This window comes from Diceros bicornis, chromosome 15, assembly GCF_020826845.1.
Source record: "Diceros bicornis minor isolate mBicDic1 chromosome 15, mDicBic1.mat.cur, whole genome shotgun sequence".
Lineage (NCBI taxonomy): Eukaryota > Metazoa > Chordata > Mammalia > Perissodactyla > Rhinocerotidae > Diceros > Diceros bicornis.
The window spans coordinates 22,468,389-22,496,101 of record NC_080754.1 but is presented as its reverse complement, the minus strand read 5'-3'; the positions used below and the strand labels follow the sequence as shown (position 1 = coordinate 22,496,101).

The 27,713-nt window shown below is 38.4% G+C and overlaps 1 protein-coding gene across 1 annotated transcript in view; it reads left to right on the top strand.

Moving 5' to 3' along the window:
• The window catches only part of POLQ (DNA polymerase theta), a 108,490-nt gene extending 94,229 nt beyond the window's left edge, over positions 1-14,261 (top strand). Inside the window, exons 27-30 of the mRNA XM_058555879.1 lie at positions 1,713-1,837; positions 9,802-9,955; positions 12,770-12,885; positions 13,133-14,261. Coding sequence (XP_058411862.1) covers positions 1,713-1,837; positions 9,802-9,955; positions 12,770-12,885; positions 13,133-13,246 — 509 coding nt within the window. The 3' untranslated portion in view covers positions 13,247-14,261. The remainder of the gene's footprint in view (positions 1-1,712; positions 1,838-9,801; positions 9,956-12,769; positions 12,886-13,132) is intronic.
• The last annotated feature ends 13,452 nt before the right edge of the window (positions 14,262-27,713 follow it).

The following is a 27,713-nucleotide window of genomic DNA, read 5'->3' as shown; positions in this document are numbered from 1 at the left end:
GGCAGACACAGACGAGATCATACAGTATAATTCAGTTTTTATGAATTTTGAGAACATGAAAAACTAAAATATAGTGTCATAAAGCAGATCAGCAAATGTTTGAAGCTGATAATGGGGAGCTGACCGTAAAGGCGATGAAAATGTTTCATATTTTGTAGTGTTTGTTATAAGGGTGTATACACTGCTTAAAATGCATCAAACTGTTCACCTGAACTGGGTGCCTTTTATTGTATGTAAATTATGCCTCCAAATTGATTGTTTTTTAAAGTAGTTCTTCTAATCTCTGAATATTTGAAAGCCTCCTATGGGAGTTAGTAAGAGAATTTGTAGAGGTGCAGTCTCTTAAATCTCATCCTTTTCTTTGTTCTTTACTCAAAAATATCACAGTAATTCTTGGGGCTGGCCCAGTGGCGTAGTGGTTAAGTTCACGCACTCCACCTCTGGCGGCCCAGGGTTCGCAGGTTGGGATTCCCAGCGCACACCTACGCACTGCTCATCTAGCCATGCTGTGGTGGTGTCTCACATAAAGTTGAGGAAGATGAGCATGGATGTTAGCCCAGGGCCAATCTTCCTCAGCAAAAGAGGAGGATTGGCAACAGGTATTAGCTCAAGGCTAATCTTCCTCTCTCTCTCTCTCTCTTTCTCTCTCACACACACACACACACACACACACACACACACACACAAAATCACAATAAATCTTAAAGAGGAAAAAGGTCAGAGCCTAACTGCTTTCTGACATTCTTATGCTAGTGGTCAACTATCACCTTCACCTTCACTTGGCAGGGTTTTCTCCCCTTCCTTTCATCCACAATCTCCTCAAATGTCTTTCCTGTGCCAGCCATACAACAGAAATCCTCAATTGTGTTTATTACTTAGGACAAGCAGAGCTGTGAGAAAGCAGAGATGGCACATAAGAATAAAGACAGATCAGCACAGTCTCTATACTTGATTGTGTTTTAAAGAATATAGAGAAAAAATGTTCCAGGAGAGAAGAACCTCTCTAGCTCAGAGACAGGACTGAACAGTGAAGAGATTGGCCCACCTGCAGCAAAGAATTCGTCCTGGAGATCCAGAAGACATAATAATGGACCTGTATTGCAAAGGATGAACGCTGCTATAGGAAATATAAATGTGGTGGTATAGGGAATATGAATGTGTTTCGATAGAACAGTATACATAGTCTTTTTGAATTTTAAGAAGTGGGTTGTATATGTTCCTAATGAAATATTTATTATAACTTGTGTGTTAATTTCAGCTAGCACCTATTTGGTTCATAGCTTATATGGTAACAAGGAGCTCTTAGAATGTTTTAAGTCTGGAAATGAGAACATCAAAGAGTAAAGAGGATTAACACGATCAAAGAACAGAAAACTGTGAAAAGTAGCATGGAATAGTCTTAAGATCCTGGAGTAAAACCACCTAGATTTTAGTACCTGCTCTGTTCTTCGGGAGTTTAGTTTCATATTTTTTGTTGTTGTTATTGGTTAAAAAACAGAGAGAGAATTAGATTATGTCATTTCCAAAGTCCCTTCTGTTTCTAACTTTCTGAGTCCACAAAAAGTGAATGAAAGTTTATATGCAAAGTTTTGATGATGTGATATTAGTGTTAAGAATCATGGTGGGGTTTTGGTCTGTTTCACTGTATTGAGACTAGTAAATGAACATAAAATTGAATTTTGGTTGTAATTATTTCTCTATTTCCTTTGTAGGGATTAATCATTTCATGAGAGAGACAGTGAAGAATTGTAAAAGAGATGGGTTTGTTCAGACCATTTTGGGAAGGCGTAGATATTTACCAGGAATCAAAGACAACAATCCTTATCATAAAGCTCACGTATGTTGAAATTTCTCTGGATTTTTAACTTAGTATTTCAATGACATGTACTTTTTCAACAAAGACTAAACACTGCTAATGTCCCTTTTAGGGATCGCTGGCATATTAATTGGATCTTCGGTTTCTTTAAAGACTGCTGAAGTGATGGCACATGCCAGTATTTGCTGAACATACTCTTTAGGAGGCCAATGTAAATGTGGGTTCACTTGATAATACTTCAGTTAAAGATGTTCTGTTTCAGTAAGCAAATTATTTATTAGCTTTGGTAATAAGTTATAAATAAACTTAATTCTCACATTTGCTACTTGTTCTGTTTTAGATACCATATACTAGTTTGTCATATCATACCAGATTGCCAGTGTCTTAAAAGATTAGCCAGTCATTTAATTTGTGATATTTTTTGTTCATTCCACTTGTTTATTTGTTTTAAGAGCGCTGGTTCATCAGAGGTTATCAGGATACCCAAAATATTGAAGGCTATTTTTAATATCATTTTAAAGATTTATTGATGGAATTTGCTCAAATTGTGATTAAAATCTCTTTCTGAAATCGTTGGGATTCGTAGAAGTATTCTGTGTATCTGAGCATTTAAACTCCTATTGTAGTCCAAATCTTCCTATTTTAACTGATTGTATTTTGCCCTTCCTCCATGCTTTTGCATGTCAGTGTCCACTGAACATTGTATGGAATGAAAATACCTAACCCTCAAACCCAGAAACTTCTTTCTGGAGCTAGAAGCCTTCAGAGCAATAATGCTCTTAGGGACCATAGAGGAATAGTTGACTTTTTGTTCCTTTACTCTCTGACCTCCCATAAATCCACATATAGAGATCAGCTATTTATCAGGCTTTTACCACATATCTCTAAATGAACTAGCCACTGTAGGTGAGGCACTAGGAAAAATAAGTCTTAAAATGTATTGGAAGAGATAAGGCAAACTAAAAATACATAAAAATAACTATATACTCAATTATTTAGGCTTCAGGGAAGAGGTTGGACTTGAACAGATTCTTGAAGATGATTTAAAGTTTAGATTGTGGGGCATGAGAAAAAGACAATCACAAGTGGATGACTTTGAGTGAGGATTGGCTAGAATCTAATCTGGCAGGAATGGAGAGTTTGAGTTGTCACTTAGGGGTAGATGATTTTATACTGGTCAGATGGAGCCAGCTTGTGGAAGGCTTTTAATGGCAAGCTGAGAAATTTGGACTTCATCTAACAGGAATTGATTATGTTTCTTGGAATTTACATGATGAAAAATGGAAGATAGTTATTAATGTAAATAAACCATATAATTTTTTGAAAACTAATATTTTTGTACCTAAAAATGTGAGAGCAAGACTTTTCATGCCAAATCCTTAGCAGTCAAAGTTCTGATTCATTAAGTTGTTGCTGAGAAAAGAAAAAATTTCAGCCCTCTGAATTAAGAATAGAATACATATAGCTAGATTTCTTTTTTCGTTTTGGTTTGGTTTAGTTTTACTTTTTGTTTAAATTTTTATTATATTGAAAAACACACACAAAGCACAGGGAACAAATGTAAATTTTAGTAAATTATCACAGAGCTACACCTGTGTAACCACCCCTTGACTCAAGAAAAAGACATATTGTCAGCACCCCAGAAGCCCCTGCTCATGCCTCCTAATCACCACCCACCACTTCCCAGAAATAACCACTATCATAACTTCTAACCCTATAGTTTTATGTATTTTTGACTTCTATATATGTCATATATGTGTATTCTTCTGTGTCTGGCTTCTTTCACTCAAAATTACATAGGCAAGTCATTCATGTTGTTTCATATGGGGTAGCTGTACAGTACTGTATTATACCACAATTTGTCCATTTTTCTGTTGATGGGCATTTGGGTTTCCAGTTTGCAGCTATTATGGGATCTTGCTATCTGAGCATTCTTGTCCAAGGTTCTTGGTGCACATTTGCTTCCATTTATGGTTGGTAAAGACCTAGTCATAGAATTGCTGCTTATCTTCAGCTTTAGTAGATAAAGCCAAATTGTTTTTCATGCTGGTTGTAGCAATTTGTCCTCCCATGGGAAGTGTATGTGAGTTCTCATTGCTCTGCTTCCTTGCTGACATTTGCTATGAAGTTAATATAATTTTAGCTATTCTGGTGAGTGTAAAGTAGTATCTTGTAGTTTTAATTTGCATTTCTTTGAATACTAATGAGGTAAAACAACAAGTATTTATTAGCCATTTAATTATTTTTTCTTGGGAAAGTGCCTATTTAAGTTTTCTTGTTCGTTTTTTGTTGGGTTTTCTGTCTTCTTGTTATCGATTTGCAGGAGCCTATTATTGGTTACATGTGTGGAAAATATTTTCTCCCACACTATGTCTTGCCTTTTCATTCTGTTATTAGTAATTTTACGTGAGGAGAGGGTATTAATTTTGTTTATTCTTAAAATTTTTATCGAGGCATAACATGTGCAGTGAAGGGCACACACTTAAGTGTAAAGCTTGAAGTTTTACATATGTATATACCCGTGTAACTGCCGTCGTGATCATGATATAGAACGTTTCTAGACCCCAGAAGGCTTCTTTATGCTCCCTCCAAGTCATTACTATCCCCCCTGAGCAAACACATAAAACTATAGGTTAGTTTTGTATGACCTTGAATTTTATTTCAATGCAGTCATACTATGTGTACTCTTGGGTCTGACTTTTTTCATTCAAATATAGGTCTGTGAGATTCATCAGTGCCATGTGCAGCTATAGTTCACATCTTTATTTTAGCTGAGTAGTATTCCATTATAGGAACATACCCACAATTTATCCATTCTAATGTTGGCAGACATTCTGGTTATTTCCTGGTTTTGGCTATTATTAAAAGAGCTGCTATAAGCATTCTTGTATATGTCTTTTGGTGAACATATGCCCCCAATTCCATTATCTCAGAGTGGAATTACTGAGTCATAGAGTAAGCATATTTTTGCCTTTGGTACATACCGCTTAACAGTTTTGCAGAGTGGTTATCCCAATTTACATTGCCATCAGCTATGTAGATTGTATCTACTACATTCTCGCCATTACTTGATATCATTGGCCTTTTTAATTTTAACCATTCTGGTAACTGTGTAATGGTATCTCATTGTGCTTTTAATTTGCTTTTCCGTAGTGACTAGTGATGTTGAGCTCCTTTTTTATATGTTATTGACCATTTGGATATCTTCTTTTGTGAAGGATCTGAGTCTTATGTCTTGTTTTTTGAGTTATCTATCCTTTAACCGATTTATGAGAATCCTTTATATATTCCAGGTATGAACCCTTTGCTTACATGGATTTAGCAGTCTTTTGTATTATTATAATTCTTTCTCTGATCTGTTTAAGAAAGCTTTCTCTACTCCAACGTCAAGAAAATATTCTCTGGAAGTTTTTGGTTTTACCTTTTACATTTATATCTATAATCAACCAGGAGTTGATTTTTATGTATTATGAAAGATTGGGAGTCAAGGTTTCTCTCTCCCCCCGCCGGCCCCGCCGTGGATATACAGTTGTCTCAAACTATTTATTGAAAAGACTGAGTTTTCCCCCCACTGCTCAGTAGTGCCACCTTTGCCACAAATTAAATTTCCAAATATGGATGTGTCTGTTTCTGGACACATTATTTTGTTGTATTTGTTGTATTTGCTCGTCCTTTAGACAATGCCACACTGCTTTAGTTATGCAGTTTTGTAAGGTATCTTGATACATGGTTAAGTAAGTTTTTTTACCTTGCTCTTTTTTTTTCTTTTCAAGAATATTTGCCTATTCTTGATTCTTTGCATTTCCTTATAAATTATAGAAGCAGCTTGTGAATTTCCTTACAAACACAAAATTCTGTTGGGATTTTTTTATTGCAATTGCCTTGTGTTCATAGATCAAGATGAGATTAGTGGACATATTTATAAATTTGAGTTTTCCAATCTATGAACATGATATATTTGTCCATCTCTTTAGGTCTTTAGGTCTTCTTAAATTCTCTCAATAACGTTGTATAGTTTTGGGGAAGAGATCTTATACCTTTTTTATTAGATTTATAGCTAGGTATTTGACAAGTTTTGATGCCGTTGCAAATGATATCTTTTTAAATTCTTCCTTTTTTATAGTTTCTAACCCTTTACTGCTGGTATGTAGAAATATAATTGTTTTTATTATTTTTCTTTTGTCTGGAAACCTTGCAGATATTACTTACTAATTCCAATAATTTATCTGTAGATAATTTTAGATATTTTATCTATACACTTATCATCTGCAAAAAAAGTGGTTTTATAACTGTCTTTCCAAACCTTATTCCTTTTGTTACTTCTGCTTGACTTCCTAGCTAGGACAATGTTGAATAGAAATAGTGATAATGAGCATCTTTGCCTCTTTTCAGATTTCAGAGGGAAATTTTAAATATTTTACTGATAAGTAGAACTTTTGTTTAGGTTTTTAATAGTGCCTGTGTCAGATAAAGTAAGCTCCCTTATATATCTGCTTGTAGGCCGTAGAGTCTCTGTCACAGCTACTCAACTGTGCTGTTGTAGGGCAAATGCAGTCATAGATAATACATAAATGAGTGAGTGTGGAGTGTGGTTGTGTTCCAATAAAACTTTATTTACAGAAACAGGAGATGGACCAGATTTGGCCTGCAAGCTGTAGTTTGCCCACCCCTGGTCTAGCTGTTCTTTCTTTGAATGTAATCTGCCTTTTTTCTCTACATTGCTTTCATACAGTATTTTTCTGTCTGTCTGGTTTCCAGCAGATTTTCTGTGATATGCCTGTGTGTGTGTGTGTGTGTTTTAATTCATGTGTCTCTGTGTGGGTGTGTGTTTAATTGATACTTCTTTGAGGGTGTTAGAACTTCTTGAATCTGCAGCTTGATATCTTTTGTTGATTTTGGAAAATTCTTAACCATGTCTTCTTCAATTATTGCTTTATCACAGTCTCTCCTCTCTTTTTGGGACTCCTATTATAAATTTTTTAAATCTTTTTTTTAAATTCCTCATGTTTGATATCCTCTGTTTGTTATTTTCCGTGTTTATATTTCATCATGCTTAATTCTGGATATTTTCTTCTAACTTATTTTTCAGTTTTCTAATTTGCTCTTCAATTTGCTGTTGAACTCAGCTGTTGAGCTTTTAAGTTCTAAGTGATACAGAACTTTTCTAGCACCCCAGTAGTCTTCTTTATGCTCCCTCCAAGTCAGTACCATCCCCCCTGTGCACACCCACCAAACTATAAAGAAAATACTAAGTTTTTTAAGTTCTGTTATTTTTAATTTTCAGTTCTAGAGTTTTCTTTTTGTTCTTATTTTATGGGTATTTGATTCTCTGCTGAAATAGTCAATGTTGTCTTTTATTTTCTTGAATATATTTAACATGATTATTTTATAGTCTAATAAGTTTGATAATAGTTTATAGTCTATTAAGTCTCATACTTGTATCCCTGTAGTCTGTTCCTATTGCCTTTTGTTTTTATTAGTTTTCTACAAAAACAATTATATTGTCTCAACTCATTGTTGTCCTGGTTATTTTTTATTGAGTATCACACATTGATTATGAAAGACTGTGGATATAATTTGAGGTTTGTATGATAATGTTACTTTTATTCTGAGGATTTACATTTGCTTTCAGCAGGAGACTAGAATGGCCAACAATATAGGGTTACTTTGATCCAACTTCGGGGCTAGAGATGACTTGAAGTAAGGGTGTTAGGACCAGACTATGTCTAGTTTATCTTTTTTCCTAGGGTGTTAGTTTGGGAGTTGCAGCTTGATGGTTTACTAGGCCTCCTTCTACTTGTTGGGCCCCAAACCCAAACTCCAAACTCCAAGCTCCTCAAGACCATCAAGCTCTGCCCTGCTGCTTAGCCTCTCAGCTGCCTCTTCTGTAATCTCTTGATTTCCCTGGAAGAAATGGTGGCTACCGATGCCAGGATCACCTCCTTCGTTTCCTTTCTCTCATAGCTTTCTAGGGTCTATAATTCTTCACTTCCTTTTTAACTGTCTGATTCATTCAATGAGGTATTTTCTGTCTAGCTTTTCTGGTTATCAGTGGGAGGGTTGGTCCTAATGGCCTAATCTTCCATTACCAGAAACCTATATTTTTATGTACATGAGAAAGCCCTGGTGATGAAGGGACTGAGATTGCAGGACACAAAGCCAAGGCTGCCAAGTTTTCTTATTTTGGAAGAGAATCAGGGAAGTATGGTATCATGAGAATGAAGTATACACTTTAGTCATATTTTTGCTTGCTTATGTCACAGTAAAAACAATCCCCCAATTTCAGTGACTTATAATAAGAATCTTTATTTTTAATTCATGTTACAGTTTGGCTCTGGGTTGACTGTGGCTCTGCTCCATATTTTCTTCATTCTGGAATTCAGAGTGAAGGAAAAGTCCCTATCTGGGATAAGCCTTTTTTTGTGACAATGTTGGATAGCTTTTAAACCTGCTTAGATGTGCCCTATGTCAGTTTTACTCACAATTCATTGGCCAAAACAAGTCAAGGCCATCCTTTCAGAGCAAAAAACACTTCAAATTACATGGCAATGGGTGGGCTGTGTAACTTCACAGAGAAAGGCAGCAAGTAATAGCAACGATAACACAATCAACTATACAAAGGCATATAGTTTCAAGAAGGGGAGGAGTTAGTAGAACTCTGAAATTCAGTCACTCTTTACACAGTGACAACTAATTGAGTTTAGAATGGATTCATCAGCATTTGACAAAACAGCAGTTAATAAGAGAAAGTCTATCTCTTTAACATATATTTAATATACTAGGATTTGGGTGTACTCCAGGTGACAGGGAACTTAAGAACACCTCTCAAGTTACATAGATCCCTCCAATGAGTAGACTGTTCCCATTTTCTGAGACCTTATGGGACAATAGGAATGATATTCATGGATAGGTTACACCTTGGATATTAACCAAGACCCCCAGCCCTGTTGCCCCAGGACGATCATTTTTAGCAGCTATGGTTGCCTGCCAAGAAGCTCATTGGCAGCAATAGTTTCAGGGAAGTTCTAACTTAATACCTAGGGATCTAGGATCTGCATTTTCACTAGCAGCTAATGAGTAGCCCCAGTAGCCCATAAAAAGCTCTGATTCATACCAAAGGGCTCCAGACCTGCTGGGGTCAAACTCTACATAGGACCCAGAAGCCACTGATATGGGGGATGTGCTTGGAACATTCCAACCCACATCACAAGGAATGATATTCTATTTATATGAATTTAGGATTAAGAGGAGTTGTATTTTGAAGAATAGATCCTTTAGAGTGAAGTTTAGAACAGCTGGAACATTGATAATATAAATTTATAAAATAAATTTGAGCTACTAAATTATAAAATAATTTTGAGCTGCTAAATATATTTTAAGTATAATGCAGGTTTTGGTTCCTAACTGAGTGTTGAAGATTTTTAAATGGAAGCAATCTGATTTTTTTCTATTTATTCTATCCTCACGTAGATGACAGCCCAGAATCTAGAGCCCTGGATCGTTCTAGTTGTTATTCTTAGGATGCAGCTTAATAGTTGATGTTCTCGGCCGGCCCCGTGGCTTAGCGGTTAAGTGCACGCGCTCCGCTACTGGCGGCCCAGGTTCGGATCCCGGGCGCGCACCGATGCACCACTTCTCCGGCCATGCTGAGGCCGTGTCCCACATACAACAACTAGCAGGATGTGCAACTACAACGTATAACTATCTCCTGGGGCTTTGGGGGAAAAATGGGAGGAGGATGGGCAGTGGATGTTAGCTCAGGGCCGGTCTTCCTCAGCAAAAAGAGGAGGATTGGCATGGATGTTAGCTCAGGGCTGATCTTCCTCACAAAAAAAAAAAAAATAGTTGATGTTCTGGGTCACATCTCGGTCCAGATTTCCAGTCTGGTTGCAGATGTGAGCAGTGATCTATGAACACTAAAAGCAGGTATGAAACCATGTTGGTGTTATCTTATGGAGACCTGTTATTGTTATTGTTTTTCATAGGCTGAGCGTCAGGCTATCAACACAACAGTCCAAGGTTCGGCGGCTGATATTGTCAAAATAGCCACAGTTAACATTCAGAAGCAATTAGAGACCTTCCACTCAACCTTCAAATCCCATGGTCATTGGGAGGGTATGCTCCAAAGTGACAGAACAGGTTTGTTCATAAATGAGGCCCCTGCTATAACATGGTGAGATTAATTGTATCAGAAAAGAAAAGGGGAAGAATTTCATATATTATTTCTCAGCAGTTCTCAAACGTTTTGGTGTCATGATGTCTTTACACTTTTAGAATTATTAAGGATCCCAAAGAGCTTTTGGTTATGTGGGTTATATCTACTACTATTTTCCATATTAGAAATTAAAACATGGAATTTAAAAACATTTATTAACATTTAAAAATAACAATGATAAACTCACCATATGTTAACATAAGTAACATATTTTCATGAAAATAACTACAGTTTTCAGAACAAAAGAAAATTGTGATGGTGGCTTTATTTTACATGTCTGCAAATCTCTTTAACATCTGGCTTAAGAGAAGACAGTTGGATTCTCTTATCTGTTTCTGTATGCAATTTTTTGCAATATCACCTGTCCTGTAAGCTCTGGAAAACCTTCTGTACAGTCTAGGGTGATAAATGTCCCAGTTGGTGCTGGATTTCCCAGGATGTGGGACTTTCAGTGCTAAAACCAGGATAGTTGGTCAGCTTGCTGTACACTTATAAGAGAATGAGAGTAAAAAAGGAAAATAACCTCTGAGTGTTATTATGAAAATAATTTTGACTTTGAAGATGCTTTCAAAGGGTTTCAGGGATCCTCTGTGGTCCTCAGACCACACCTTAAGAACATGTTGATTTTCCTGTTCATGACCTTCCGTGTTCTCTGCAGTCTGGGAATATACGCTGAGTTGACCTCGTTATCACATACATTTTTTTCTTCTTTTCAGAATATTTTTCCTAAGTTTTCTCCTTATTGCTTGGATAGATTATTTCTTGTTCTAACAAGTACACAGAACTTTTCCTTTTCAGTTTGTCCCATGTCCGTACTTCCACTTTAAATGCGATTTCACTGTCACTGAGATTGTCAAACCATGACAGCAGCCATGTTTTAAATTTTCCTGGGAAGAAGTTAAGGTTTGGAGCATAAAGGGGAAGAATAACTGCTGGAGATGGGCAGAAAAGGTAGAGACCAGCTGTGGAGGATGGAATTTGTTATTTCTAGAAGAGACACACATGTTGTAGAGAATAATATAGCCAGGTACATAGATATTAAGATGTTTACTTATATATAAAAATGAATAGATGTAAAAACGTATTTGCCCATCAACTGAGGATTGTTAATTTTATTATCTTCAGTCTCCTCAAAATATCTAAGGCTGCTCATTCAACATTTTGTGTGTGTGTATGTGCGTGCACACACACGCTTATATTTATAGAGAAAGAATATATGATCAAACTTATTTGGGGAATAACACTGTACTGTGTACTTTGAAGGATTTAGAAATAAAAGTTATCAACCTATGTTTAGGTTTAAAATCTAAGGAAAGGAAGGGAAGATATGATACCTGACTGTGAAATGTTTTCCTAACTCTTCACAGCAGAGTGATGCAGTGTCAAAATGAGGATATAGACAACAACAACCTTTAGAGTGAGTGGAAGCCCACATGGATATGTCACTAAGGATGACTTCATGGTGTTGTGCTGGGTTAAAGGTAGTAGTAGGTCAGTGGGATCAAAGGGAGCTGAGCCTGAGGAAGCAGACCACAGAGAGAACAGGAGGATCATGGCATTCTGGATCAGAAGCCAAGTAACCAAGGGAAATCAAGAGGACAAAGGTACGGTGATCAGAAAGCAGAAAAGCCAGAGCATCCAGACAGCCAATGATGTGAGATAAGTGGGGCCAATGGGGCAGATCAGATTCCAGCCAAACAGGCAAACAGATGCACGGCCTTTGCAGCCCTGGTATGGAAGCAGCTTGCCATGGCCTCATCTACCTTTGTTCTCTTACTTTGTGAGAGCCACCTCTGAGAAAACTTGGGCTGCAGATAGTAACATTAAAGAACTCTTTGAGGGAAGCATCAGATATTGAGGGAGCACCAGACGTTGAGGGACATGGTACTTGTGCCATCCTGAAGGATAAGTAGGAAATTTGGATGGCAGAAAGGAAGGACTGCTGTGAGACATGGGCAGACAAGTAAAGGCAGTTACTCCAAAGGTATTCATGTTGAACCTTATCTTAGTGATCAGAGGGGCATAATCTGTACCACTAGGCCCAGCTAGTTAGAAAATAATCACTAAGTCTAGTACAGTAGTTTTTAACCATTTTTGGAGTCATGGGTTCTTTTGAGCATCTACTGAAAGGGTAGATCATCTTCACAGAAAAATGTGCATAGACTCTTACATATAACTTCAAAGGATTCACATGCTCTCTGAGGTCCACATTCTAACCTTAGGTTTAGAATTACTTGCCCACAGTGTTTGGTCCAATTGGGGAAGCACCAGTTGTACCATAGTGACACTTCTGGCCATAACAAGACATCAGAGAGTGTCCCCCTTAGAAAACACTACCTAATGACAATAGCAGTTCACTTTCCTGGAGCAGGAATCAGGCCCCATACTACCCTGGTGCTGTTACTCAGAGGAGTTGGAAGTGGGGACTCCATGGAAAGAGAACATCTTGGTTGTTTATGAGAAATAAGTTAGACTAGAGTTTGGAGCAGAGTTCTTCAAACTCCATTTACTGATTTCTTTGTTAGACTCCTTCTTTCTGGGAGGAAGTTGATGGGGATTTGAGTTTACCTGATAGGTGGGCTAGGTAGCAGCCAGCAAGTAGTTATTTTCCTGATAGTTCTAAGTCTTATGTGTTTTAATCTCTTAATTAAAATTTCCCAGTTTATCAAAATCTCTAAAAAAATTCTCCTATGGCACAGTAACACGCTGATCAATATGCTACTTTTTTCATGGGGTAGGATTGTTACCAAAAAGAAAACTGCAAGGGATGTTCTGTCCAGTCAGAGGTGGCTTCTTCATCCTTCAACTCCACGACGAACTCTTATATGAAGTGGCAGAAGAGGACGTTGTTCAGGTGTGTTTGCAGTGTTTGTGTCCAGTCTATAGAAACGTAAGACACTCTGAGCATTCTAGCTAGATCTGGCAGAGCTCCTGCTCGTCAGTGCAGACCAATTTGGGATGTTGGGATGCGTGGCTCTTTGTGGATTTTGTGTTTTAAGCACCATTAAGTGAAGAGCTCCAGTCAGGCTTATCACCTCAGTGGGTGGGTTGGGGAACATTCTTTGATTGGGCAGAGTTTGTTAACCATTTTTTTTTAATAGGTAGCTCAAATTGTCAAGAATGAAATGGAAAGTGCCATAAAACTTTCTGTGAAACTGAAAGTGAAAGTGAAAATAGGTGCCAGCTGGGGTGAGCTGAAGGACTTTGATGTGTGATTGTACAGCTGATGAAGTCCTCCTGGGGAGGTCTGGTGCAGGTGCAATCCCCTGGAGAGAACAGAGATCACCGTTTCACCTGCTTCATGAAAACAGACACCCTCAGTCTCCATGGACCTATGATAGTCACTTTATAGTGCGAGTTTCAAAATGTGTATCAGAGTTTATTCTCTGTAGCGTCAAAAAAATTTTTTTTGAGGTGAAATACCAAGGCTAATGATTATATTCACTCTCAAAGAGTATCTATGAAATTGCCTTTTATAGTTTACTGTGGCTCTAAACAGGTTTAGAACACATGCTTGAAATATGCACTTAACACTTTGGGTCCTTATCTGTCTGAGCTGAGCATGAAGAAAATGGAACTGTTGCCTCAGGGGCATTTTCAGCCCTATCCAGGATTCAGACACTTGTGAAACAGACCCCAACGGGAGCCATAGGCAGATAAGGATTTGGTTTCACATACACCACCAGGCTTAGGCATTGTGTGTGATTTTTCTCCAATATCAATTTAAGACTACTGACGTAGTAATTTTAAATAGATTGGCTAATAAATTATGAATTCTTGAAGTGGTAAGACTTGGTATGTAGTCTAGGAATGGACTTTAATGAAATGCTGTTTCTTCTTCCTGTTCTTTCCCCAATTCATGCAATGAAGGTATATGCAATACTTAGGTATTATAAAATAAGCTACACCTCTTCGAGAGGTATCCTGTGCTGTCAGATCAGATATTTATATTGCAGTTTAATACAATACTGCCAAGGAAAACACCTCCTTATCAGTCCCTTAGTGCCTCCTCTATGTTTGTGGCATGGTGAGAGCACCCATGCAAAAAGATTGTACTTTATAAGCCCAGTCAGAGGTGTATAACTGACCCTTTTGCTGTTGAAATAAAATGAATTTGTGAGAAACTTTATATCAGCAGTTCAGTTTTTAAAATTGTGTTTGGTCTACGAGTATCAGAAACCCATGTCTGCTATTTACTTATTCTGTAGTTCTCAACAATGTCTGTGCACATAGGAAGTGCTTATTATATGCTTAGTTATCAGAAGAGCTCTTTTATGTTTATTAATAAAGAAAAAAGACAGTTTATAAACAAAGTGTAACACACTATCAGTGGTTGGATATTAGTGTGCAAGATACTCAGACATGTTTTTTTTGCGGGGGAGGGGGAGTGGGCAGAAGATGGCAAAGGTAAGAGGGAAGTTATGTCATTATTTTTCAAGTTTTTTCCATATTCACCTGCACCATGTTTCTCAGAGAGATAAGCTGTAATGCTGTCAGTATTCTAGTGGCCTTGAGATCCAGCACAAGAGAAAGCTCATTTTATTTACTTGTGAGTGTTCTCCAAATATGAGTGCAGACATGTAGTTATTTCTGCAGCCATGACCCTGCATGTGTAGTCACATGCATTTTCTCATCCTTTTTGACTCATCAGCTGGACTTAAAATAGGCAGTTTTTGCCTTGCATGATTCAGTTATGCACAAATTCCAGTTACTATGGTTCACTTAAATAACACTAGAGCCCCTGCAACACAATTCAAATTTCATTTACCATGGTATATTAACAGTAATTGTATAAAGTTCAAACTTCACTAGTACCTCTTCAGTCCACAAATCACTGTGTAAATAACAGATGTGCATTGTGGCAGAATAATGCCTGCCCCCAACATCCTAATCCCCCAAACCCATGAACGTGTTATATGACATGGCAAAAGGGACATTTCTGATGTGGTTAAGTTAGAGATCTTGAGATGGGGAGATTATCTTGGATTATCTGGGTGGTTCCAGTGTAAACACAAGGGTCCTTAAAAGAGGAAGGCAGATGGTCAGAGTGAAAGGAGGAGATGTGACAATGGAAACAGAGTCAGATTGAGATTTGAAGATGTGGCATTGCTGACTTTAAAGATGGAAGAAGGAACCATGAACCAAGGGATGTGGGCAGCCTCTAGAAGCTGGAAAAGGCAATGGAACAGAATTGGATTCTCCCCTACAGCCTCCAGAAGGGATGAAGCCCTGCCAACCCCTTGATTTTAGCCCAATAAGACCATATTGGAATTCTGACCTCCAGAATTGTAAGATAATTTGTGGGTTTTTGTGTGTGTGTGTGTGAGGAAGATTAGCCCTGAACTAACATCTGTTGCCAATCCTCCTCTTTTTGCTGAGGAAGATTGGCCCTGGGCTAACATCCGTGCCCATCTTCCTCTGCTTTATATGTCGGATGCCGCCACAGCATGGCTTCATAAGCAGTGTGTAGGTCCACATCTTGGATCTGAACCTTAGAACCCCGGACCACCGAAGCGGAGTGTGCGAATTTAACCACTATGCCACCAGGCTGGCCCCTGTGTTGTTTTTTGTTTGTTTTTCAGTTTTATTGAGACATAATTGACATACAGCACTGTATAAGTTTAAGATGTACAGCATAATGACTTGACATGTATTATGAAATGATTACCACAGTAAGTTTAGTTAACATACATAATCTCTTAAAGATACAAGAAAAAAAGTTTTTTCCCTTGTGTTGAGAACTTTTAGGATTTACTCACTTAGCAGTTTTCAAATATACAATCCAGTGGTGTTAGCTATAGTCATCACGTTGTACATTACATCCCCAGTACTTATTTATCTTATAACTGAAAGTTTGTATTTTTTGTTTTGTTGGGTTTTTTTTTTTTGGTGAGGGAGATTGGCCATGGGCTAACATCCATTGCTAACATCTGTGCCCGTCTTCCTCTATTTTGTATATGGGACGCCCCCACAGCATGGCTTGATAAGTGGTGCGTAGGTTCGCACCTAGGATCCAAACCTGCAAACCCTGGGCCACTGAAGCAGAGTGCACAAACTTAACCACTACGCCACTGGGCCAGTCCCTGGAAGTTTGTACTTTTTGACCACCTTCATCCAATTCTCCCACCGTCCACTCCCCACCCGCCACCTCTGGTAACCACGAATATGATCTCTTTTTCTTTGAGTTTTTAAGAATCTACTTATAAGTATTTGTCTTTGTCTATCTGTCTTATTTCACTTAGCATAATGCCCTCAAGATTCATCCATGTTGTTGCAAATGGCAGTATTTCCTCCTTTTTATGGCCGAATAATATTCCATTGTATATATATTGTATATGCTGTGTATTCCACAGTTTATTTATGTATTTATCCATTGATGGACAGTTGGGTTATTTTCATGTCTTGGTTATTGTAAATGATGCTGCAATGAGCATGGGAGTGCAGATATCTCTTTGACAGGTGTTTTTGTTTCCTTTGGATATATACCCAGAAGTGGAATTGCTGGATGATATGGTAGTTCCAGTTTTAATTTTTTGAGGAAGCTCCATACTGTTTTCCGTAGTGGCTGCACCAATATACATTCCCATCAACAGTGCACAAGGGTTCCCTTTTCTCCACATCCCCACCAACACTTGTTATCTCTTGTCTTTTTTACAACAGCCATTCTAACAGGTATGAGGTAATAGCTCATGTTGTTTTGTTTGCATTTCCTTAATGATTAGTGATGTTGAACACCTTTTCATCTGCCTGTTGGCCATTTGTATTTCTTCTTTGGAAAAATGTCTGTTCAGTTCCTCTGCTCATTTTTAAATCAGATTGATTGTTTTTGGCTATTGAGTTGTATGAGTTCTTTGTATATTTTGGATATTAACCTTTATCAGATATATGATTTGCAAATATTTTTTCCCATTCTATAGGTTGTCTTTTCATTGTTTTGATTGTTTCTTTTTTGTACAGAAGCTTTTTAGTTTGATGTAGTCTCACTGGATTATTTTTGATTTTGTTGCTAGTGCTTTAAGTGTCATATCCAAAAAAATCATTGCCAAGACCAATGTCAAGGAGCCTTTTTCCCAATTTTTTTTCTAGGAGTTTTATGGTTTCAGGTCTTATATTTAAGTGTTTAATCCATTTTGAATTAATTTTTGTGAGTGGTGTAAGACAAGGGTTTAATTTAATTCTTTTATATGTGAATCTGTAATTTTCCAAGCACCATTTATTGAAGAGACTGTCTTTTCCCCATTGAGTATTCTTGGCTCCTTGGTCAAGTGTTAGTTGACTGTACATGTATGGGTTTACTTCTGGGCTCTTGATTCTGTTTCATTAGTCTGTGTCTGTTTTTATGCCACAATCATACTGTTTTGATTATATATTATAGCATTATATATTATATATATATTATATATCATATATTATAGCATTATAATATGGCTTGAAATCAGCACATGAGATGCTTCTTGCTTTGTTCTTCTTTCTCAGGATTGCTTTGGCTATTCAGGGTCTTTTGTGGCTCCATATAAATTTTAGGATTGTTTTTTCTACTTCTGTAAAAAATGACATTAGAATCTTGATAGAGATTGCATTGACTCTATAGATGGCTTTGGGTAGTATGGACATTTTAACAATATTAATTCTTCCAATCCATGCACACAGGATGCCTTTTCATTTATTTATGTCTTCTTTGATTTCTTTCATCAATGTTTTATAGTTTTCAGAGTAGAGAACTTTCACCTCCTTGGTTAAATTTAATGCTAAATATTTTATTGTTTTTGATGCTATTGTAAATGGGATCATTTTCTTTATTTCTTTTTCAGATAATTCATTGTAGCATATAGGAATGCTACTGATTTTTGTATGTTAATTTTATAACCTCCAGCTTTACTGACTGAATTCATTGATTAGTTTAAACAGTTTTTTGGTGGAGTTTTTAGGGTATTCTGTATTCAAATCATGTCATCTGCAAATAGAGACAGTTATACTTCTTCCTTTCCAATTCTGATGCCTTTTATTTGTTTTTCTCGCCTCACTGCTCTGGCTAGGATTTCCACGACCATGTTGAATAGGAATGGTGAGAGTGGGCACCCTTGTCTTGTTCTTGATCTTAGAAGAAAAGCTTTCAACCTTTCACCATTGAGAATGATGTTAGCTGTCGGCTTGTCATATATGGCCTGTATTATTTTGAGGTACATTCATTCTATACCTAATTAAGAATTTTTATCATGAACAGATGTTGAACTTTGTCAAATGCTTTTTCTGCATCTATTGAGATAATCATATTATTTTTTCTTTCATTCTGTTAATATGATGTATCACGTTTATTGATTTGTGTATGTTGAGCCATTCTTGCATCCCAGGGATAAATCCTACTTGATCATGGTGAATGGTTCTTTTAATTTACTGTTGAATTTGGTTTGCTAATATTTTATTGAGAATTTTTGCATCTATATTCATCAAGGATACTGGTTGTAGTTTTCTTTTCTTATAGTGTCCTTGTCTGTCTTTGGTATCGGGATAATGCTGGCCTTGTAAAATGAGTTTGGGAGTGTTCCCTCCTCTTTGATTTTTTGGAAGAGTTTGAGAAGGATTGGCATTAATTCTTCTTTAAATGTTTGATAAAACTCATCGGTGAAGCCATCTCGTCCTGCGCTTTTGTTTGTTGGGAGGTTTTTGATTACTGATTCAATCTCCTTACTGGTAATTGCTCTGTTCAAATTTTCTATTTCTTCCTAATTCAGTCTTGGTAGTTTGTATGTTTCTAATAATTTTTCCATTTCTTCTAGGTTGACCAGTTTGTTGGCATATAGTTGTTCATACTGGCCTCCTATGATCCTTTGTACTTCTGTGGTATCAGTTGTAAAACTCCTCTTTCATGTATAATTTTGTTGATTTGGGTCTTCTCTCTTTTTTTCTTGGTTAGTCTAGCTGAAGATTTGTAAATTTTATCTTTTTAAAGAACCAATTCTTAGTTTTGTTAATGTTTTCTATGGTTTTCCTTTTCTCTATTTCATGTATTTCTGCTCTAATCTTTATTATTTCCTTCTTTCAGCTAACTTTGGGCTTAATTTGTTTTTATTTTTCTAGTTCCTTGAGCTGTAGAGTTAGGTTGTTTATTTGAGGTCTTTCTTGCTTCTTGATGTAGGCATTTATTGCTATGAACATCTCTCTTAGAACTGCTTTCACTGCATCCTGTAAGTTTAGTATATTGTGTTTCCATTTTTGTTTGTCTCAAGATACTCTTTTATTTGCCCTTTAATTTCTTCTTTGATCCATTGGTTGTTCAGGAGACAACCAATGGAGGTTGTTTAATTTCCATGTATTCTTGAGGTTTCCAGTTTTCCTCCTGTTGTCATTTCTAGTTTCATACCATTGTGTTCAGAGAAAATACTTGGTATGATTTTAATTTTCTTGAATTTGTTAAGACTTTTTTGTGGCCTGACCTATAGTCTATCCTAGAAAATGTTCCATTTGCGCTTGAGAAGAATGTGTATTCTGCTGTTGTTGAATAGCATGGTCCGTATATGTCTGTTAGGTCCATTTGGTCTATAGTGCTGTTCAAATCTGCACTTTCCTTATTGATTCTCTGTCTGGATGATCTATCCATTGTTGAGAGTGCGGTATTAAAGTCTCCAGCTACTATTGTATTGCTGATTATTTCTCCTTTCGTTCTGTTTTTGTTTTATATATATAGGTGCTCCGATGTTGGGTGCATAAATATTTACAATTGTTATATCCTCTTGATAGATTGACCCCTTTATCATTATATAATGACCTTCTTTGTCTCTTTTTACCATTTTTACTTTAAAGTCTATTTTTTCTGATATACCTCCCCCCCCTTTTTTTTTTTGGTTACCATTTGCTTGATTTATCTTTTTCCATCCCTTTACTCTCAGTCTGTGTGTGTCTTTAAGGCTAAAGTGAGTGTCTTGTAGGCAGCATCTCATTGGATGTTTTTTTGTTATCCATTCAGCCATTCTGTGTCTTTTGATTAGAGAATTTAATCTATTACATTAAAGTAATTATTGATAGGTAAGGACTTAATACTGCCATTTAGTTAATTGTTTCCTGACTGTTTTGTGGATCCATTGTTCCTTGCTTCTTTATCCTGCTGTCTTTTTTTATATTTTGATATCTTTTGGTATCAGTGTGCTTTGACTTTATCAAATTCTTTTGTGTAATTGCTATAGGTTTTTCCCTTGTGGCTTCCATGAGGCTTACATAAAATATCTCAAAATTACAACACCCTATTGTAAACTGCTAACAACTTAACTGCTATAGCATTCCTAACATTTATACTTTTATTTCTCCTTCCCTTCACATTTTTAGGTTATTGATGTTACAGTTTACATGTCATATATTGTACATCCAAAAATAGATTATTGTAGTTATGGTTATTTTTACTACATTTATTTTTTTATTTATTAAACTAGAGTTATAAGTGAATTATGCACCTCCTTTATCATATTACAGAATCTAACTTTGACTATATCTTTTAACATTAGCGGTGAGTTTTATGCTACCTTCTTATGTTTTGTAATGGTAATTAGTGTTCTCTTACTTCCACTCAAAGAACTCCCTTTGTCATTTCTTGTAAGGCTGGTCTGGTGGTGATGAATTCCCTCAGCTTTTGTTTGTTTGGGAAAGTCTTTACCTCTCCTTCATTTCTGAAGGACAGCTTTGCTGGGTTTAGAATTCTTGGTTGAGTTTTTTTCTTTCAATAGTTTGAATATATCATTCCATTCTCTCCTGGCCTGAAAGGTTTCTGTTGAGAAATCCACCCATAGCCTTATGGCACTTCCCTTGTATATAACTTGTCTCCTCTCTTGCTGCTTTCAAAATCTTTCTTTGTCTTTGACTTCTGACAATTTAATTATAATGTGTCTCAGTGCAGCCCTATTTGAGTTCAATGTATTTGGGGTTCTTTGGGCCTCATGGATCTGGATGTCAGTTTCTCTTCCCAGGTTTGGGAAGTTTTCAGCCATTATTGCTTTAAGTATACTTTCTGTGCCTTTATCTTTCTCTTCTCCTTCTGGGATTCCCATAATGCAGATAATGTTTCTTTTGATTGTGTCCCGTGGGTCTTGTAGTCTTTCTTGACTTTTTCATTCTTTTTTCTTTTTGCTCCTCTGAGTAGATAATTTCAAATGTCCTGTCTTCTAGGTCACTGATTCTTTCTTTTGCGTGGTCAAGTCTGCTGTTGAAGCTCTCTATTGAATTCTTAAGTTCACTCATTGCATTTTTCGGCTCTAGGATTTGGGTGTTTTTTTGATGGTTTCTATTTCTTTGTTGAACTTCTTGTTTTGTTCACACGTTGTTTCCCTAATTTCATTTAGTTGTCTGTCTGTGTGTTCTTGTAGTTCACTAAACTTCTTTAAGTGTATTATTCTGAATTCTTTGTCTAATAGTTCATAGATCTCCATTGTTTTTTTGTGTGTGTGTGAGGAAGATTAGCCCTGAGCTAACATCTGTCGCCAATCCTCCTCTTTTTGCTGAGGAAGACTGGCCCTGGGCTAACATCCATGCCCATCTTCCTCTACTTTATACGGGACGCCACCACAGCATGGCTTGACAAGCGGTGTGTCAGTGCACGCTGGGATCCGAACCTGTTGAACTCCGGGCGACCATGGCGGAGTGCGCACACTTAACTGCTACACCACCGGGCTGGCCCCTAGATCTCCATTGTTTTAGGGTCAATTATTGGAGCTTCATTAATTTCCTTTGATGATGTCATATTTACCTGATTTTTCATGATCCTTGATTCTCTACATTGGTCTCTATGCATTTGAATAAGCAGTTTCCTTTTCCAGACTTTACAGATTCACTTTGGCAGAGACAGTTCTTTGCCAGTCCACTCAGCTTGGTGTTCTGGATATGTCAGCTGATAATGTCCTTTGGCCAGTGGGGCTTGCTATCAGGGTCTATTTTTGGGCAAGGCCACTGCCCACATTTTAATGTCAAAGTTGAGAGGGCAGTGCTGCTGGCTGAGAACAGTTCCATAGGACTGCTGACTTGGTTCCCTGCTCCATCGAGGCTGTAGAATGGGTTCCTTGATTGCCTGGGTTCTCTATTTAGGCTTCCTAGATAATCAAACTGAGTACTATATTCAGTAGTAGGCGTGGCTATGAATTAGCTTCCCTGTCCTGGCAGAGCAGCAGAATAGGCCCCAAGACCTGCGCTGCTCATTGTTTGGGGACCTGAATCAGGCTAGGCTTTGCACTGAATTTCCTGGCTAGATGGGGCCATCACTTTTGGTCTGCAGTTGGGGATAGCCCAGGGCTGTGCTGTCTTTTCAAGTGCCACTGTAAGCAGGGCTGTCGGATGGGCTATGCAACTTTCCTTGTGCTCTGGTTAGGTCCTCTGGTCAGGTAGGCTGAAGGCTGTATTCAGCAGTAGGTAGGGCTAGGAATTAGTTTCCCTGCCCGGGCAAGGCTCCATACAGGCCCCATTGCTGGTAAGACTATTATTTGGCAATCAAATCAGACAGACCTGTGTGCTAAGCTCCCGGGACAGATGGGGCCACCATCTTGGCTCTGTAGACACAGAACCACTGGTCAGGTTCTTCACTCAAGTGCTGCTCCAGGAGATTCCCAAGAGCTCTGGTTAGGTTTCGTGGTTAGCAGGGTTGGAGGCTGTATTCAGCAGTGCGTGGGGCCACTGATTAGCTTCCTTGCCCAGGGGGTGTGGGCACAGAGCAGGCCCCACAGCTGACAAGACTCTTGTTTGGGGAGCTAATCAAGCAGACTTGTGCACCAAACACTCTGCCCAGATGGGGTCGCCGACTTGTCTCTGCAGATGGGCGGAGCTGCTGGCCAGGCTCTCTGTTTGAGTGCTGCTAGGCCAAGCCATTTCCTGGGTGCTCAGGCCGGGCTTCCTGGTTGAGCAGGGCCGGAAGCTACCCTCAGAAGTGGGTGCGGCTATTAATTAGCTCCCCTGCCCAGGTAGAGTGACAGAACTGGCTCCAAGGCTGGCCAGGCTCTTTGTTTGCAGTCGTAATTCAAGCAGAACCATGCCCCAGGTTCTCTGGCTGAACAGGGCCACCTGCTTTGCTCTGCTACTGGGTAGTGCTGTTGGCGGGGCTCTCCTTGAGTACTGCTGGGCTACGCAGCTTCCCAGGTGCTCAGGCCAGCCTTCCTGGTTGGGCAGGGCTGGGAGTGATGCTCAGAAGTGATGGGGCTATGAGTTAGCTCCCCTGCCTGGTCAGAGTGAGAGACCTGGCTCCAAGCAGCCTCCCAGGTGTTCCAGTCAGGATTTCTGGCTGGGTGGGGCTGGGAGCCACACTCCTCAGTGGGTAGGGCTGTGAATCAGCCTCACTGCCCCGGTGGAGTGGGGGAACCAGCTCCAAGGCTAGTAAGGCTCTTTGTTTGTGGTCTTGACTAAAGCCAGCCTGTGCCCCAAGTTCCCTGGCAGGATGGTGCCACTGGCTTTGCTCTGAGGACAATCAAGTCTGTTTGGCAGACTTGCCATTTGAGCATTGCTGGGCTACACAGCTTCCAGGTGTTCTGGCCGGGCTTAATGTTTGGGCAGGCCAGGAGCCACACTCAACAGTGGGTGGAGATATGACTCATCTCCCCTGCCCAGACCAGGGGGGTGGGGGAAGATCAGGCTCCAGGGCCAGAAAGGCTCAGTTGAGGTCCCAAATCAGGCAGGCCCCCACCAAGTTCTCTGATCAGATGCGCCACTGTCTTTGCTCTGCAGATGAGCAAAGCTGCTGGTTGGGATTACTACTTGGGTGCTGTAGGCAGGACCTCAGTCTGCCAAGATCCAATTGCTGGTTGTTGCAAGCCTCCCTTCTCCATCAAAACCTGATTCCCAGTGGTCAAGCCCTGCAGATTCCCCCTTGATCCCTGTGAGGCAAGACCAGAGTAGGATGCCCAAAAAGGGACCCACAATGCTGGAAGAGCTAGATGTTCCCCCTGGCCTCTCTTTTCCCACTGGAGGAACTGTAGGCTTAGAGGAGACCTCTTGGTACAGTCCTGTGCTGGCCTGGGGGAGGGGCAGTGCAGTCAGTATGTGGCCCCTTCTCTTACCTTCTAGTGCAGTCTGTCAGTCTCTGGTGCAGGGGGGTGCTTCAGCCTCACCCTGTGTTCTAGGGTTTTCTCAGTGGTGTCTTGTCCATGAATGGTTGTTAGTTGTTCTTCTTGTGAGGGGGAAGTAAAGTTGGGAATGACCTATGTTGCCATCTTGGTGATGTCACTCCTCAATTTGTGTTTTTTTAAGCCAGTTAGTTTGTAGTAATTTGTTATAGCAGTAATAGGAAACTAATACGCACATCACGATGAGCTACCAATTACATCACTTCTTTCCAAGTCTGTCCATGACTGATGACTGCCCATGTGTTATTCACTTTACACACACAGTCAAGTGTGTAGCAGTGTTGACTCCTTGTCTCCCAGTGTTAAATCCATGTGACATTTTATAAAAATGGTTAATCAAAAGAAGAAATTGGCTAATAAAGATGCAAGTGCACCAGAGAAATAAAAATAACAATATTAGAATTGAAATTCAAATTGAACATAAAGTTATAGAATAAATAGCTGCCTGTGGAAATATTGACACTCATGCCATTCAAGATATTCTAGATATGCAACTTGAAAAACTTAGTGAAGGCAAAATTATCAACATAAATAAGAAAAATAGTTGTGACAAAAAGGGTGAAGATGTCCTAGAGGAAGTGATGCCAGTAAAAACCTTCATTACTTATTAATCTATAAATTTACTGTAATTCCATTCAAAGTCTCAACAAGATTTTTTTAGATAGAGATTCTAAAACTTACCTAGAGAAAAAAAAATCAATGGCTATCTAACTTGAAAAAGATCAAAGATATCAGATATTAGAACATATTATAAAGATATAATACTTAGTTTGATAAGGACATAGAAATAGATAAATAGATTACTTGAGCAGACTAAAGAATTTAGAAAACAGACTTATACACATATGGCAGATGCTTAAAATGTCATTTCATGTTAGTGGTGAAAGGATGAGTCATTCAGAAATAGAGGTGTAGTGATATATTATTCATTTGTCAAAATATCAAGTTAGATCACTATCCCAAAAATCCAGATGGATTAGAAGCCTAAATATGAAAAATAAAACTATGAAAGTAAAGAAGAAGAAATGAGACCACTTATTTTTTTTTGTGTGTGTGTGAGGAGATCAGCCCTGAGCTAACATCCGCCAATCCTCCTCTTTTTTTTTTTTTTTTTTTTTTTTTTTGCTGAGGAAGACGGCCCTGGGCTAACATCGGTGCCTATCTTCCTCCACTTTATATGGGACGCCGCCACAGCATGGCTTACCAAGCAGTACTTCGGTGCGCGCCCGGGATCCGAACCAGCGAACCCCGGGCCGCCGCAGCGGAGCGCGCGCACTTAACCGCTTGCGCCACCGGGCCGGCCCCAAGAGACCACTTATTTTATAGAAGTAAAGGCCTTTAAGACAAAGTTCAAAAGTCATAAAAATTAAAAGATTATAAAATTTGACAGCATTAAAAGAAAAAATCCTCAATATGAAAAAGTGATGACATCAAGACACTGAACAGTCTAACCTAGGGGCCAGGGCATGTTAGAGAACCCAAAAGGGGTCCACAGCCTAGATGGGGCTGAGTTAGCAAGTGAGGACCACAGGGCCCTGGCACAAACAAGAGAGCAAGTCACACATTCATTAATTGTACTTCAGCACAGGTGAGTGAAATGTACTCAAGGGTCTAGAATAGTCCAGCCATTATTATAGAGGGATTCATAGAGGACTCAGGGAAGCATGAGGGCTACCACCCCTCTCCTCTTGCCATGAGGTCATATAAGCCTTCCTCTAAACCCAGAAGCCAATCTTGCGAGGAGGAAGGAGAAAATATCTGAATAGCCTTTAGGAAGACTCAAAAATAAGGAAAAATCAATTACATAAAATAAGCTACATTAATTTCCAGAGTTATAATAAAAATCAGTAATAGACAAATGACTTGTAATAGAGTCTGATTCCATCTTTTGCTGACAAGTTTTTTTTATTTATTGATTTATTTTTTGTTTATTGCATTAACATTGGTTTATAACATTGTATAAATTTCAGGTGTACATCATTATACACTGACAAGTTTTAAGCCTCATCTTCTTTCTTCCCCTTCTGCCCCACATCTGGGTAAACTGAGGAGAAAGCCTGGGTCCCCCATTCTTTACCATGCAAGCCCCTTTCTGCAAACCCTGGCCCCACCCCCTAACCATAATAAAAACCCCAAGCCAATCTCTGTTCCTTGTTCTCTCAAGCCATTTTTGGACCAGTTTGGGAGCCACCCTGCTCCCCTCAGAAAGTCTGTTTATGTAATAAACCTTTTTCATATCCTCTTAGGGTGCGTGTGGTGTCATCAGTCTCAACATCCAAACCAAATTTTGGGTAGGGTGTCCAGTCTGCTTCTGTAGGGTGGCCACAACAGAACTATTCAGAGAAAATAGTCAAAAATTACGAACAGACATGATAGAAGAGGGAATGAGTGTAAAAAGTAAAAAGGTGTTCAATTTCATTAATCAGAGAAATTCCAATGAAAACAATAAGATGCCATTTTCACCTTTCAGATTGTGAAAAAAAAAAAAAAGACTAATATTGAGAATAGGCAAAGATGTAGGGAAATAGTAATTCTTATATACTGGTAAATACTAGTTTAATTGACAACATCTATTTAAGAGGTTTAAATGAGCATGCCCTTTGACTCAATTCCACAGTATCTTCCCTGGAGAAATGCAGATTTGCAAAATGCATGTGCAACAATGTTCATTGCAGTCTTGTTTGTAATATCAAGGAAAATAGCTGTTTACTAATAGAGGAATGGTAACAAATTATGCTTTATTGACACCATGGAATAATATAAGTTAAAAAGAAGGAATGATATTTATAAGTACATTCATGTGCCACATAACCACTTTCGGTCAACGATGGACCACATATACAACGGTGGTCCCATAAGATTAGTACCATATAGTCTAGGTGTGTAGCAGGCTGTACCATCTAGGTTTGTGTGAGTACACCTTAACGATGGTCACACAATGATGAAATTGCTTAATGACACATTTCTCAGAACATATCCCTGTCATTAAGCAACGCATGACTGTACTGACATGGAAAGATATCTAAGGCATAGTAGGTACATGAATAAGCAAGTTGCAGCATAGAAAAATGTTTGGAAGGAAACACAACAAACTAATAACTAGTATAGATAAGGGTACGAGGTGACCCAGGGGAACTTTCACTTTATCTTGCCTAAATTTTTTATTTGGTGTGATTATAAATATGCATTCATGTATTATTTGCGTAATTAAAACAAATTTTTTAAAAGAAAAATTTAAAATAATAATGGTTGGATTCCCAAACCAGCTCAGAAAACTACTCTTTACCTCATAGAGCAGCTATTTGCTATGAAAGATAGAGGACAATGTCATATGCAAGTAATTCAACAAAATTGAAAATATTTTTTATTTTTATAATTTTATTTTGAAATAATTTCAGACCTAAATAAAAGTTTCAAGAATAGTACAAAGAATCCCACTCAAATGGGAAACAACACGTTAAGTTTTCTGAATTGCTCCAGTTATGTCGTCTTTTATAGCAAAAGGGTCCAATCCAAGATCACATGTTGTACCCAGTTGTCATGTCTCTCTAGTCTTAAATCTGGACCATCCATCTTTCCTTGACTTGCATGGCCT